General features: G+C 35.2%; 1 protein-coding gene across 8 annotated transcripts in view; it reads right to left on the bottom strand.

Moving 5' to 3' along the window:
- Nucleotides 1-14,243, bottom strand: part of PPFIA2 (PPFI scaffold protein A2) — a 474,989-nt gene that overhangs the window by 184,519 nt on the left and 276,227 nt on the right. For all 8 annotated transcript variants that reach the window (XM_060656864.3, XM_060656859.3, XM_060656862.3 and 5 more), the window contains 2 exons: nucleotides 13,795-13,896; nucleotides 2,922-3,086 (listed from right to left, as the gene is read on the bottom strand). In XM_060656864.3, coding sequence (XP_060512847.1) covers nucleotides 2,922-3,086; nucleotides 13,795-13,896 — 267 coding nt within the window. The remainder of the gene's footprint in view (nucleotides 1-2,921; nucleotides 3,087-13,794; nucleotides 13,897-14,243) is intronic.

Genomic DNA, 14,243 nt, shown 5'->3' on the forward strand with positions numbered 1-14,243 from the left:
GTTTCATTTTGGAATTATCAGTCCTATAACAGAAAACACTGTAAATGTTTTCTCCTTAGACCAGAAGTTCAAATCCAGTTTGGGCAATATGATATTAGATCACAGAAATATGTATGGAGTGCATATATATATTTACTGTGAATTTTTACTTATACTTAAACATGTATATTTATCATTTCCTCCAGCCTCCAAAATTGGTTAACACACTGGAGAGTGATATTCAAAGTTACGGTCAGTCTTCGCTAATAAGGAAAATTCAAACTTACAACTCAGTGTATGTATAAATAAGGACATTAATAATGACAACTGCCAGTAATTGTAATCATCCATAGCTATGCTTAATTTTCTCTACTTTGTTTAGCTCTTCGTGTGTAACTTTACCCTGTAAAGTCGGTAGTGTCTTGTCCTCAAGAAATGGTTAATTGCATCTTCTTCTGATCATCTCTCTGTATTATAACATAGTATCCATAGTACTTATAGAATGTTGTAATTTGTTTCCCCACCCTTCCTAGCCTCTTGAGTAGCTGTGAGCTATTCCTAGGGGAACTGTCCATGAAAGCACAGATTAATCCTTCAATAACTAAATAAAATGCTACTTAAAACAAGCATGTGGATCAACAGTAACACCAACATCTTTACTTAGTTTGAAAGTTTTATCAAGTGCTGAAATTTATTCACATTAACAGTAATACTCATTAACATTCAATGAGCACTTGCCATATGCTAAGTACCATATAAGAGTTTTTTACACATCAGATCACATTTAATCCTCATGGCAATTCTATGAGCTAAGTACTATTAGCTCTCCATTCAAAAGAGGAAAACAGATGTTTAGAGAAGTCACTTGTCCATATCTGTCCAACTCCAGAATCCAAGCTCATAACACTTTTCCTTTAGACTGTTCAACAATACTTAGCTGATAATCAGTTCAGTTGCCTATGAACTAACCAATGTCCCTGGAACTTCTGGTGAGTTAGTACATACTATTACAGCTCCTAGCGCCATAGTATAAAATGCTTCATTTAGTTATGCTAAACTCACTGAATGTCTACATAGTAGATTATTTGTCTGGTCTAAGTTGTGCAACAACTATTTTCTTCTTAAATGTACTCACAGCCATCAGGTTATTTGTCCTGAATACTGTTTACTGCCTTGCATGCATTCTTTCATAAGATACCGCTCAAGTGATGTGGGAGTGCATACAGGGAACTTCTACGATCACACATTCTCAAGCACTTTCATTCAAGGCATTCAAAACTATTACATTTTCTCTGGATAGGCCGTGCTCTTCTTATACATCTGGGTTATTTTACATATTGATCCTGTTGCTCAGAGTATCTTCATTACTCTGCTTAAAAAACTCCTACACATTCTCTAATATTCAAGTCCAAATGTCATACCCTCTGTGAAGACATTCTTGAACTTTTTAAAATCACTTTCTCAAGTGGAATTAGTCACAACTTTTCCTGTGGCTCCCTATTGCATTATACATACTGTTTCTTAACATTACCCGTTATTGACACGTGAATCTCTAGCAATAACTTTTAACTCCTCAGTCGTAAGGACAATGTCTTATCTATTTCTGTTTGTCAAATATCTGTCTGACTTATAATAGACATTCCATAAATATGAAGTCTTGCAAATTCTTAACAATGTATTTTTTTAATAATAAAGGGAATATGAACTTAAACATCAAACATATTAAGTATTTGATACTTGATAGTAGTGATATTATATTTATCAAGGATCTTTATATAATATCAATTTCTATCTTACTCAAAATTATTCATAAACTACTTTCCTCTCATGGCTAAAATGAAAAATAAGCTACAATTTCTTCTTAACAATCTAGAAGGTAGAATTATAGTTATCCTTATGCACATACTTCACATAATACCCTGGTCTAAGACCATCTGAAAGACCAGTGATAAAAGTATATATGTACATAAATTTTAACTAGAGCACAAGTGTCTGCATGCTTAAAACCTAGGTATAACCGGGTAATAATCTCTCATTTGGATTTTAATACTCAGAACTTATCAGGTACTTTCTAATTGAAGTGCCCCAATTCCCACTCTACAAAATCCTAAAGCTTTATTAATTTTAAAAAGTTAATTCTGTAACATTTCACAAAATTAAAATCATGTCATAAGCCTTATTAATCTCCAAAGGATATTATCATCATATTGGCTTATTTATGTCAGTCGAAGTTTTTTGAGTAACAGCTAAAAGAAGCTTACTGCCACTTTTTTAAAAAGACCTAAAGCAGGTTTTCTCCACTGATACCTTATGCTGTTATATTCAGAGATTCCTCAAAATATATACTCAGAATATATACTCAGAAGTTATCAGAGATCGAATAAAATGTATGCTTCTAATATAAACCTCCAAAGGTTAGAGTATACATCCAATTTACACTTCAAGATATGTTGAATTTCCAGTTAGTGGTCTTCTGTGTTGGGATCTATAGACATGCATTTCAGAGAGGGGCTGGGAGGAGAGAAAGAGAAGGAGAGAGAGGGAGACTGAATGACAATATTAAATTTCAAATGGCCATCTGGACTAGGACCATAATGCACCACAATAAAAGTGTAACTTGATAAGCCATAGATTCGGTGGCATTAAAAAAAACAGGGTTATGAGCATCACCAATATACACACAATAATCCAGCCGCAGTTATAAAAATGATTTTCCTATAATTCAAACGTGTTTCTCTGTACTCATTTACGTCAGGAGTCAGCTGAGTCATGGATGAAGACAAGGAACCTGATGCTCATGACGAAAGCACAGTGAAGCTTGAAATCTCCTGTCAATACTCTTTAAAATTGGTAGCTGAAGTTTATTTTATTTTTTTAAATTTCAGCTTCACTGAGGTATAATCCACACATAAAACTGTAATCAACCTTTCTAAATACTCTACCTTTTCATCCAAGGCCTTGTGGTGCTCAAACAAAGATTTCAGTGCCTTGAGAACCTCGACTTCACTGGACACTCCCGAGGGGGACTGGGCTTGCCGTTTTACCACCGTCATTCTTAGCGACCTTTCATGTCGTGACACCAGGCATTCCAAGTGCTCCAGTAACAGCTATTGGGCGCAACAGAAAATGTAATTACCCGAAATGCAATTATCTTATGAACACAAGTTACTAATACTTATGAATGACTTCTATCTGAAAAGATTGCAGGTTTACCTAGCATCTCATGATAACCTCAGAGTTTACCACAGGTAGCAGCAAAGAAGCACACACCTGAATCTAAGCCAGGGTCCATAAAAGGCATTAAAGGTCCATAAAACTGCATCTCTATCATATAATGGAATTACTCATTTAAAAAATGTAATGTAAATTCTTATTCATCCTTTTAGAAAATTTAATAATTTCAGCATGAGCTCAGCAGAAATAGAACACAAAATAGATGTGATCAAATAGAGTAATTATTGAAGAACATTGCACAATGCATGATGATTTTGTTAGAAGAGTATTAAAAGTCACAACTAACTTAATACACATTTGGTCATTTAAAATTGTTGAATTGAAAGAAATGAGCATAATTATGTTGCTCTGAATGTGATTATAGTGATAATCACATTTGTATAGTGATTATAGTAATAGTTATAATCACATGTTGCTATAAAAATCACAGTGAAAATCACTAATAATTTTATTTACAATTAATTCTTAGGTTACATAATAATAAAGTAGATGCAACCAAGTGGAATATAGGAACTGAGGTTTTGCAATAGTCATTTGGGGAAAAGAAGTTTTTAAATAACGGTCTACTTGGGAACCTACACTCACCCAGAGTAGCCTCTGGGGCCATGAAAGTCCAGAAAACAGTGTCTCAGTCTGTTCCAGACCTACACCCTAACATTTCCCAAAGAAATTTTACTTTCAAATGTTTTGTGTGGGGCGACTGGGTGGCTCAGTCAGTTAAGCATTCGACTCTTGGTTTTGGCTCAGGACATGATCTCACAGTTTTGTGAGTTCGAAAGCCTCACTGGGCTCTGTGCTGACAGTGCAGAGCCTGCTTGGGATTCTCTGTCTCCCTCTCTCTCTGCCCCTCTCCCAGTCATGCTATCTCAGTCTCTCTCAGGATAAATAAATAAACTTAAAAAAATAAAAGTGTTTTGTGAATTGGGGCTTCACCTTTGTTTAGTTTAATAAGGCAGTTCTGCTGCTAAAAACAAAGATACCTGAAAAAAAAAACTGCTGGGTTAACTTCTCAGTTATTAATATTTTGGTCAGGGAAGAATAATATATGACCAGGAAGTTTTGTGGGAGAGATTTTCAGAAGGGTAGTGAAAAGTATAGGCTAACAAATGCCTATGTAAAATAAAGCAGAAGTTACTCAAACAAAAAAGGAAAAAGCAGATATAAGATACTGAGATGGAAAGAAATAAAGAAAACATATTTTTTTCAGGAGTTTTCCTAAAGCTTACATATCCTAAAGTAGTAAAAATGCTTGGTTTTCACAACGTCATTGTTCAATTCGGTGTCACATATTAGTGTCACATTTCTTAGTTCTTTTTTTTTTTTTTAATTTTTTTTTTAACATTTATTATTAAGAGACAGAGCGTGAATAGGGGAGGGGCAGAGAGAGAGGGAGACACAGAATCGGAAGCAGGTTCCAGGCTCTGAGCTGTCAGCACAGAACCCGACGCGGGGCTTGAACTCACAAATTGCAAGATCATGACCTGAGCTGAAGTCGGATGCTTAACCAACTGAGCCACCCAGGTGCCCCTCTTAGTTCTTAATAAATTAATTTCTCTACATTCACCATCAGTAATTATGGTTCGAAGTGTCAGAAAACTTTGCCATGCATTGGCACAGAAGAACACAAATAACTGAGACCCTAAATGTATAGATCAGTAGGTAGGGATTATATTTAAGGGTCAAAATAATATTAATAGTTCTTCCGTGTGAAATGACACAATGTTTTCAAAGAGCTTTCCTTTTATTTCTCAATCTTTGATTATATTCATGGTATTCTACTCTCTTGAAGTCTACAGATACGTGTGTGCACTGGTTAAATCCAAGCTGTTTCATGTAGGTTATGGGAGTTTGTACAAACTTAACCCAAAAACAGAGAGTTATGGGAGCTGAAAAGAGGAGAGACCTACTTTGCATAGAGCAGTAAACAGATGTTTCATTGAGAGGATGATATTGAAACTGAGACTTAAAAGATGAGAAAGAGCTGGCCAAATGAAGAGCCAGAGGAAGAAAACTCCTGGAAGAGGGCACAGCTGGGCATATCGAGGAACTGAAAATAGACTGGTGTGGTTAAAGCAAAGTTTGTCAGGGAAAGGCTAACATCAGATGACGTTGGAGAAATAAGCAGCGTTAAGTTCACACAGAGCCCTAGAACCTATGAGAAATAGGTTGCTCCCAAGCAGACTTTGCAGAGTCCAGATACTTGAGTTATCCACCTCAAATGGTGTGCTGACACTGGCCCATACCAGCTTGTTAGAGGGGATTGTTAATTTTCAGGAATTCTGTGAGCCGGTGGTTAAACATAGTTATTGTTGAAGCTTAAATTATGTAAGCTTATAATTAAATAAACAATATTTGAAAAGATAATAAACACTCAAAATGTATTAACTCCTAATTATTTTACTAAATTCCAAGTTTTTAATAAAATTCCTAAGTATTTTACCATTATCTACACTCTTTGGGGTGTTTACGTCTATTGCATCTGAAGGTAGAAATACCACAGGTTGGTTCTCTATTGTGCATCATTTCACTTCTCAGCTTTCAGTGATATCATGTTGGTAGCTTGAAGTCAGCCACCATGGGAGTATTAAAACCATGGGAATTCCAAATACTATAGGTTAGTGCTTTTTAAATTTTTTCTGGTAAAATAAATCATTTACCAGCATATCATTGTCACTAGCCATCAAGTCATCGGGTTGCAAGCCCAAACATTACAGAGCGGAGAAGGGCCATCATTACTGTGCCCTTTCTGAATCCCTGACCCATCGAATTGGTGAGTACAGTATAATGTTGTTTCTGAGGTTAAATTTTGGTGTGGTCTGTTATGAACCAATAGCTAATCAAAAGATCTTCTCTAAAAGAACCCTCAACTATTTAGCATGGTAACAGTACTGAGGAAAAGAAAATACCAAATTTCTTGGATGTTACCTCTGAACTAGGACTAGTTAGTTCAACAATCTGCTAGACAAAAATTAATCACCTTGTGGATATCAGCCTATTTCTCTGGCCACCACAATATTTGTTCAATGGGTATAGAAAAGTGACCATGGTTTCAGGGATGGAAGTTATTCACTGACCTGGCAAAATGGGCTTCTCATCATTAAGGTTGATAGGGTTACCACCACAGCTGAATGGCCAAGTGACCAGCTGCAGCCATCAATCTTGAACCCCTGACATGATAACAGTCCACCTAGAGACCAGGCTTGTCACCTTGATGCAAGCAGATCACATCAAATCCCTTCCGTCAAGGAGGCGGTGTCTATCTTTTCTTAATGTAATTTTTTTTCTGGATATGGATTTGCCTTCTCTAATGGCTATGCTTCTACTGGCAATACCATTTCATCAAGATTTTTGCTTACAGTCTTGTTATCATACACAATATTACTTCTGACCAAAAAAAAACCACATTTTAAAGTGAAGGGGGTAATGCAACTGACTGATGCCTCCAGCCCTGGTTTCACTACACTATCACATCATTCAGAAGCAGGTGATTCTATAGAACGGTTAAAGGATCCAAAGAAGAGTCTGTCTTAATTCAATCTTGGAGATAACACAGTGCTAGGCCGGGAGGCTATCATCCTGAAATTATGTACTTAGAGCTGGTGATGAATATATATCAGTTCATCTACAGAAGTCCAAGAATTGAGGTTTAGAATTGGAATTTATAACTGCCATTAGGACTTTTTGACCAGCTGGAGAAAGGGGGATTTTTTTTTTGTTATATTATATATACATAATGTATATTATTCTCCCTCTTTATTTTATATTGGATACTTGATTCTGATTAACACTTAAAGTAGTCAATAGGTTATAGAATATTAAGATATGATTGAGATTTAATAAGAGCAAGAGTATACATATGGACAAACCCTGGTTATGTAGCTACATTCATGGACTTTCTTTTTTGAGAAAAGGTGATTTTGTTTATGTTCAAGTATAGTTGTATTGCTGGATAGATACATGTCAGTATCGCTGCTGCTTAGAATTTTAATATGGAAGAGTACAACAAAAGTTGTAGTGGAGACGTATTTGTGGTTGCCCCCAATTTTTTGAACATATCCTCCATCTTTGATAGTTCTCTGCATTCTGAATGTCATCCTCCCAATACTGGATTCAAAACATTTCTCAGGCATGTTTAACCACTAGGTGGCAGACATGTGACTTAAGAGTCAGCCAACCAGAGTCACCCACATAGGGCAGATTCTGAAGGGAGCCAGATGAAGAAACTTGCTAGCATGGGGGTCCATTTTGTTGGCACAGGTGGTAGCAGAGGCTGCACGTTTCCGGGTCTGGGAATGTAAGGAAAACCCACAAGGCTAAGAAATATGGTCCTAGACATTGTGCACAGAAGCTATGTTTAGAGATTTCTCATATTCCTTAATTAATGTCTTCTTGATTAATACAGTTAAGCTGTACTGCTTTATGCAATTAGGAACTTTCATCTATCTAATAATAACACAAAATAATGTGTTCTTTAAAACAGACTTCTTAAGGGCTTAAGAATACTGAATACTCCTCAATACTTACTGAATACTAAGGGCTCCTGGATACTCCTCAATACTTAGGAAAATATTCTATAGAATATGTGCTTAATACTCACTTGTTGAATTGAAGTAAGATAAATGTAACTTATCTAGCCTAGAGAATGTGGCCAAAAATGTTCAAATCTAGCATATACCTATAGCTTTGAAGCTTGCAAATTTAAATAAATGAAAAATAAAGAGGAATTCAATAAGATACCACTAATAATCTACTAATTATACACCTTTGCTAGGAGCTACACTTTTATTTATTTATTTATTTGTTTATTTATTTATTTATTTATTTAGAGCGCACATGAACAGGGGAGAGGGGCCAAGGGAGAGAGAAGCCACGCTTAGCATGGAGCCCAAAACAGGGGGCTCAATCCCCATGACCCTGGGATCATGACCTGAGCCTGAATCAAGATTTGGACTCTCAGCCAACTGAGCCACCGAGGCATTCTGCTAAGAACTACTCTTTTTCTAATATTTAATAAATCTTGCCGAAGGCACTCTCCCTGGTGTACTCAAAAGACTGCAGGGACTACATAAATGGCCACTAGTTCTACAGTGTAATTCATTTCAAATGACCACAGATTAGGGGCGCCTGGGTAGCTCTCAGTTAAGCATCTGACTTCAGCTCAGGTCATGATCTCACAGTTTGTAGGTTCAAGCCCCATGTTGGACTCTGTGCTAACAGCTCAGAGCCTGGAGCCTGCTTCAGATTCTGTGTCACCCTCTGTCTCTGACCTACCCCCACTTGCGCTCTGTCTCTCTCTGTCTCTCAAAGATGAATAAATGTTAAAAAAATTTTTTTAATGACCATGGTTTATATATATATACACATATACACAAACATATAATATATGCATATGTACATATTGATTGCATCATTGGAAATTTTTGAACTAAATTTCTAAAATTATACAACTTATTATTACATTTAAATTCCACCTAACCTATGTGAAATAAATTATTTTCTTTTTTAAAAATTTTTTTAATGTTTATTTATTTTTGAGAGAGAGCCACAGAACATGAGCAGGGGAGGGTCAGAGAGAGAGGGAGACACAAACTCTGAAGCAGGCTCCAGTCTCCAAGCTGTCAGCACAGAGCCTGGCACAGGGCTCGAACTCATGAACGTGAGATCATGACCTGAGCTGAAGTCGGATGATTAACCGACTGAGCCACCCAGGTGCCCTGAGTGTAAAATTATTTTCAATCACAAATGACATTCAAGTAGAAATACATTCTGGACTGTATACTAAATTTGGCTGCTGTAATACGGCCACATAATACATCACTAACATCTGAGAATGAGAAACTTCAAACTAGTTGCTTTTGTGCTCAGTGTACCTAACATCCTCTACCCTCAAATATTGTTTACCATCCCCTACAGTTCTATGTAAATGCTTAGGTCTCATATTGCAAAAGTTGTGCTATTAGTTATGTCCTTAGTTATGTTATATGTTAGTTATATGTCCTCTTCTGCTTATCATATCCTATCAGAGCACTTTCAGATACAAGCACATATGCACGCACATGTGTCTTCACCTGCCTTCAACTGCTAGGGTCTTCCTTTCAATTGGCCTGTACTTTCTACTCATTGAGGAAGTATGTTTGAAGGGATTTTATTAACTAGTGTAGACAGAAGTTTGTCAAAAATGGGAAGCTTCTCTTTAGTAATGGAAGGGGTCTCATTGTAATTAAGCGTTTATTTGTATAATTTCTTGACTCAAAACAAAAGTAAGGGCATTTTAAGGAATGTTTCAAATTAGTCTTTAATTTGAATTGAGGATAATTAAGTCTTTTAGTTGGTGACCTATAAGATAAAATTATAGCTTTACTATTTATAATTGACATTAAGAATGCCTCATAATTTCTTTTACAAAGTCATGCAATAGCTACTTTCTAAAACACTGCCAATAACATAAACATTCTTTGAAATCTTCAGCCACAAAAACAGTTAAAATGGTTCCAAAACAATAAAAATTTTCCACTCTGATATTAATAAACAATAACTGGTTTATTATTTCTGGTTTTCTTTTAGCTTTTCACTAATTAATTCTACTAAAACATGATAAGGTTTAGTAGTTGATCTGAGTTATGTTGAAATAATGGCAGGAATAAATTATTTTCTATAAATATAATTTGCCTCAGTATGGTCAGAAAAGTTTTAGAAACAACAAATTTTGGGGGTGCCTGGGTGGCTCAGTCAGATGAGTGTCCATTGGACTTTTGATTTCAGCTCCGGTCATGGTTCCAGGGTCGTGCGATTGAGCCCCACATCCTACTCCGATCTGAGTAGAGAGCCTGCTTAAGAGTCTCTCTCCCTCTCGGTCCCTCTCCCCTGCTTTCTTGCTCTTTCTAAAATATAAATAAATAAATAAATAAATAAATAAATAAATAAAATTTAAAAAAATAAAAAATAACAAATTTTGCCTAATCATTTTTCTACACTTATAGTGTGATAATATTAAACATTAAAGTTTTTTGAATGTTTTTATAAATATTCTCTACAATTTTTGAAATTTCTACTTTTGCATGGTAATTAATAATATTAGGATGACTTTATTTGGATGTCCTGAATTTAATTACTTGAGGCAACTGAATTTACTGATTACTTTGATTTCTTTCATTCATTCATATTTTTGAGCTGGGGACCAGGTGTTACTATAGTGACAAAATGATAAATGGCCACAACTTTCAGCTCTGACATCAGAATAAATACCTCGTATTTATCAATTTGCACACAACTGATACAGAATAAATTACTGAACATTAGAACTGAACTATAGAAAAATGGACAAACTCTCCTTTTTTCCTAAACACAACCCTTGTATCATGTATGATTTGCAAGTGACATTAGGAATATGGTCTCTTAAATATATATCCTGTGGTTAAGCTGAGAAGTAGATACCCTAAATGTGTCACTTATAAGCTGGGTGGCCTGGGGCAAATTATTTATATATTAGTTTTCCCATCAATTAAATGGGAATAATGAGATTTCTGTAAGGATAAAGTGAGTTAAACATACAAAACATTTAGAAAACAGTTCACATGTAATTAATGTCAGCTAGTATAATATGATCATTATTATTAATTGCTATATCCAATAAATCATTTATTGAACTCCCTCTGACACATATATTCTAGTTGGAGAAGATATAATTCATTCAAATATTATGTAGTAGAGCCCTGTCTCATTTATTGTTTTGATGATACTCAAAATTAACACAAATACTCTATCCTCTTATGAGTTCTCTTTGTGGACTTTTTTTGTTGTTGTTATTTATCTCAATTCATGAGCATATGTTAACTCGCCAACATGGAAAGAGAATGGTATCAGAATGCTGGAAATGGAGACACTCACTTCTACTTTAAACCTCCTCACAATATCAAGAGCAAATTCTGTAGCTCTTTCTCTATGACTAAATAGTGGTGTTTACAGCAGGGAAAAACAAAACAAAACAAAAAACCCCAACAACAACAAAAAACAGAACATGTAGACATGTAGAAGGAGAAATTATTACATAAATTTATAAAAAGTATTACATTTTATAACATTGAGAGGGCATTATGGGGGAAGGAAGAAGATATGTTTGATTTTTAGCCCTGGATATTTTTTGGGGGAGGGTGATAGGTGATTATGTAACTTAGGAAGTTGATATGTAATTGATGCTTTGCACAAAGAAGGTTCCATAAATCTTTTTTCCTTGGTTTAATCAACAACAAAAGTCCTCCACACGACTGCTTTAAGGAATGTGGAAAAAGTGTTTTTCTGCTCTATTCATGGTTTCAAAGTAAATATCATTCATGTTTAAAGTCATGTTTAAAATCAATGGCTTCTGTTACCCTACTGGAATTTAATATTTCTATCTTTCTCACTTTGACCCCTGAAGAGGTATTTCAAGTACAGCTTGCCTTACTTCCTGTATCCTCCAAGGTTCCTTTGCAGGTGTAACAGCTGCAGGTACTCCTGGACCTTGTGGAGTGTAATATGATGAATATTGTATGGATGCTGCTTCCTAGTTCTCTGAAATTAGTCACAATCAGGAAGGAATGAGGTACTCACTCCATATTGCAATGGTTTATTCTTAGGCAATGTCTTCTCTAAGCTGTTGTAAATCTTAGTTTTTTGGTTTTTTTTTCCATAGACCTAACTTGAGTAATTATGCCAATGGTCTCATGGCTAAAGGCACAAGCTCTGAAGTTAGACTGCCTTAGCTTTCAAATGCCTTCTCTTCTATCTATTCACTGTGTAAGTTCTGGCAAGTTATATGCCTTTTTCTGAGCAGTTGCCTCCTCTGTAAAGTGGGGGTAATTATAATGTGTCCCTCATAGGCATTAAGAAGGAGTAAAGGGCTGTAGGGAAAAAAAAAACTGTATAAAGAAGAAATACACAGCTAAAAGAAGAGTTTCTGGTGTATTTTAAATATGAGAATTAGTTGAAAGTCTACCAAGAAGTTTGCATTTCCCTCCATGTTCAGTTTCCGGATCCTACTTTTACATTTGGCTGTACTGTGCTACAGCAGGGAATGTAGCCTAAAGCATTAAAATGGAAAATAGTGAAATAGGGCAGAATAAATCTCATGGCAGAAATAAATTTTAAATTTGCATAAAAAAATTATAACTTAAAAATCAAGGGTGAAAAAAATAGAAAAAATTCATCTGACACCCGATAACATGATCTAAACTGTCTTTGTTGTGTTCTCTTTGAGGCAGCCCATGTAACTGGCTCATCAAAGTCTCAATGAAAATCAATTTCTTGGGGGGCCTCGGTGGCTCAGTCGGTTAAGTTGTCTGAGTTCCATTCAGGTCATGATCTCACGGCTTTTGAGTTGGAGCCTGCATCAGGCTCTGTGCTGACAGCTCAGAGCCTGGAGCCTACTTCAGATTCTGTATCTCCCTCTTTCTCTGCTCCTCCTCTGCTTGTGCTCTCTGTCTCAAAAATAAATAAACATTAAAAAATAATAATAAAAAAAAGAAAACCAATTCCTTGTGTGTATGCTGTGTGAATTCTCTTTACCGTAAAATAAGACCCCTAAGAATAAGGAGATAAATCGAGTTTGATCATATAGCCATTATTCATACAATGCATACTTCTCATTAAAGGCACAAGCTCACTGTTTGTGGAGGTATTATTTTTATGTTACTTTCTAAGTCCAAGCATAAAATGAATACACTATTAACTATATCTCACTTTCTCATTTTATAGTAATAATCTGATAGAGTTGTAACCCTGAAAATATTTTTCACCTACTTCATGTTGAAATTGAGTTATATATCCACACAGAAGTGTTTTTAGTAGAGAAATTTATAGGTAATCTGGTGATTTATATATCTTATGAAATTTAGTGACTTTTCCTTCTGAATAAGAAAATACAGCATCTTTGATCAAATTCTGGGCTTTAATGTCACAGGGCATAAGACTGAAAGAATATATGAGTTTCCAAGAACAGAATACAGTAAGGCCCATCAGTATCATGAAATCAGAACATCAGAACTGGAAATCTCAATCTTCTGAAATAGAAAAGGTATGCCTCTCTTAATTAGGAGAGTTCTGCTCCAGTGGTTTTATACATTCTCTTTTTTTTTTCTTTTTTAATAAATACTTTGCTGGAGTGAAGTGAGGACCAAGGCCCAGCCACTCCCTCACATCACCCCACAATTGAAACTTACACCCTCTTAAGCCACACCTCTTCTGCCCACTTCCAGCCTCTGAGGTATTGGTCCCTTACTCCAATACAACAGTTTGGAAGTTTGAAACTCACTATTGAAATCCAGCCCTTCTTTGTAAACTCAAATAAAGCAAAGGAAAGAGGAATAAAAACATTTTCTAAGGCAACATAGTGATTTAGTAGCTGAGACTGTAATTTAGGTTTCCGGCCTTCCTGTTTTGAGTTTTACAGAATATTCTCCTTTACTTTAAATAACACACTATGAGTTAGTATCTGCTTAAAGTCTTCCTCAAGCTTTAAAATATTTTATTTGTATGAGTATACAAGAGATAAGGCACTGCATTGTATATGGAATTAATTCCAAGCAGAGGCAGTTTTATACTTACTCTTGTGTTGTTTCTTTCAGCTTTCAGTTCAGAAATTTCTTCTTCCTTTTCTAGAAGTTGTTCCCTACAAGCATTGAGTTCTTTTGTCAGTGCAGCAAATTCCTGAAAAGGGGATAAATACATTTGAAGACATATTTCAGATATAAAAAGAAATGTCCCGCAGGGATAAAAAAAATCAAAATATAAACTTCTGAATGTCAAAAATGGAAATAATGACTTCAATGACAGGAATATAAATATATTGCTATTATTAAATTAATTTGGTTCCAATGGTCAGAAAATGCTAATCCATGATATTTAGCATTCACATTTTATTATAATATGTTGCTCAGATGAGTGTATAAAATATATTTCAAAATGTACCAGATATGTCACATTGAAATTGACATTAGTATGACAATATGCAAATTATATATATACACACACACACACAATGTTGATTTAAATTT

The sequence above is a fragment of the Panthera onca genome, chromosome B4 (genome assembly GCF_046562875.1).
Source record: "Panthera onca isolate mPanOnc1 chromosome B4, mPanOnc1 haplotype 2, whole genome shotgun sequence".
Classification (NCBI taxonomy): Eukaryota; Metazoa; Chordata; class Mammalia; order Carnivora; family Felidae; genus Panthera; species Panthera onca.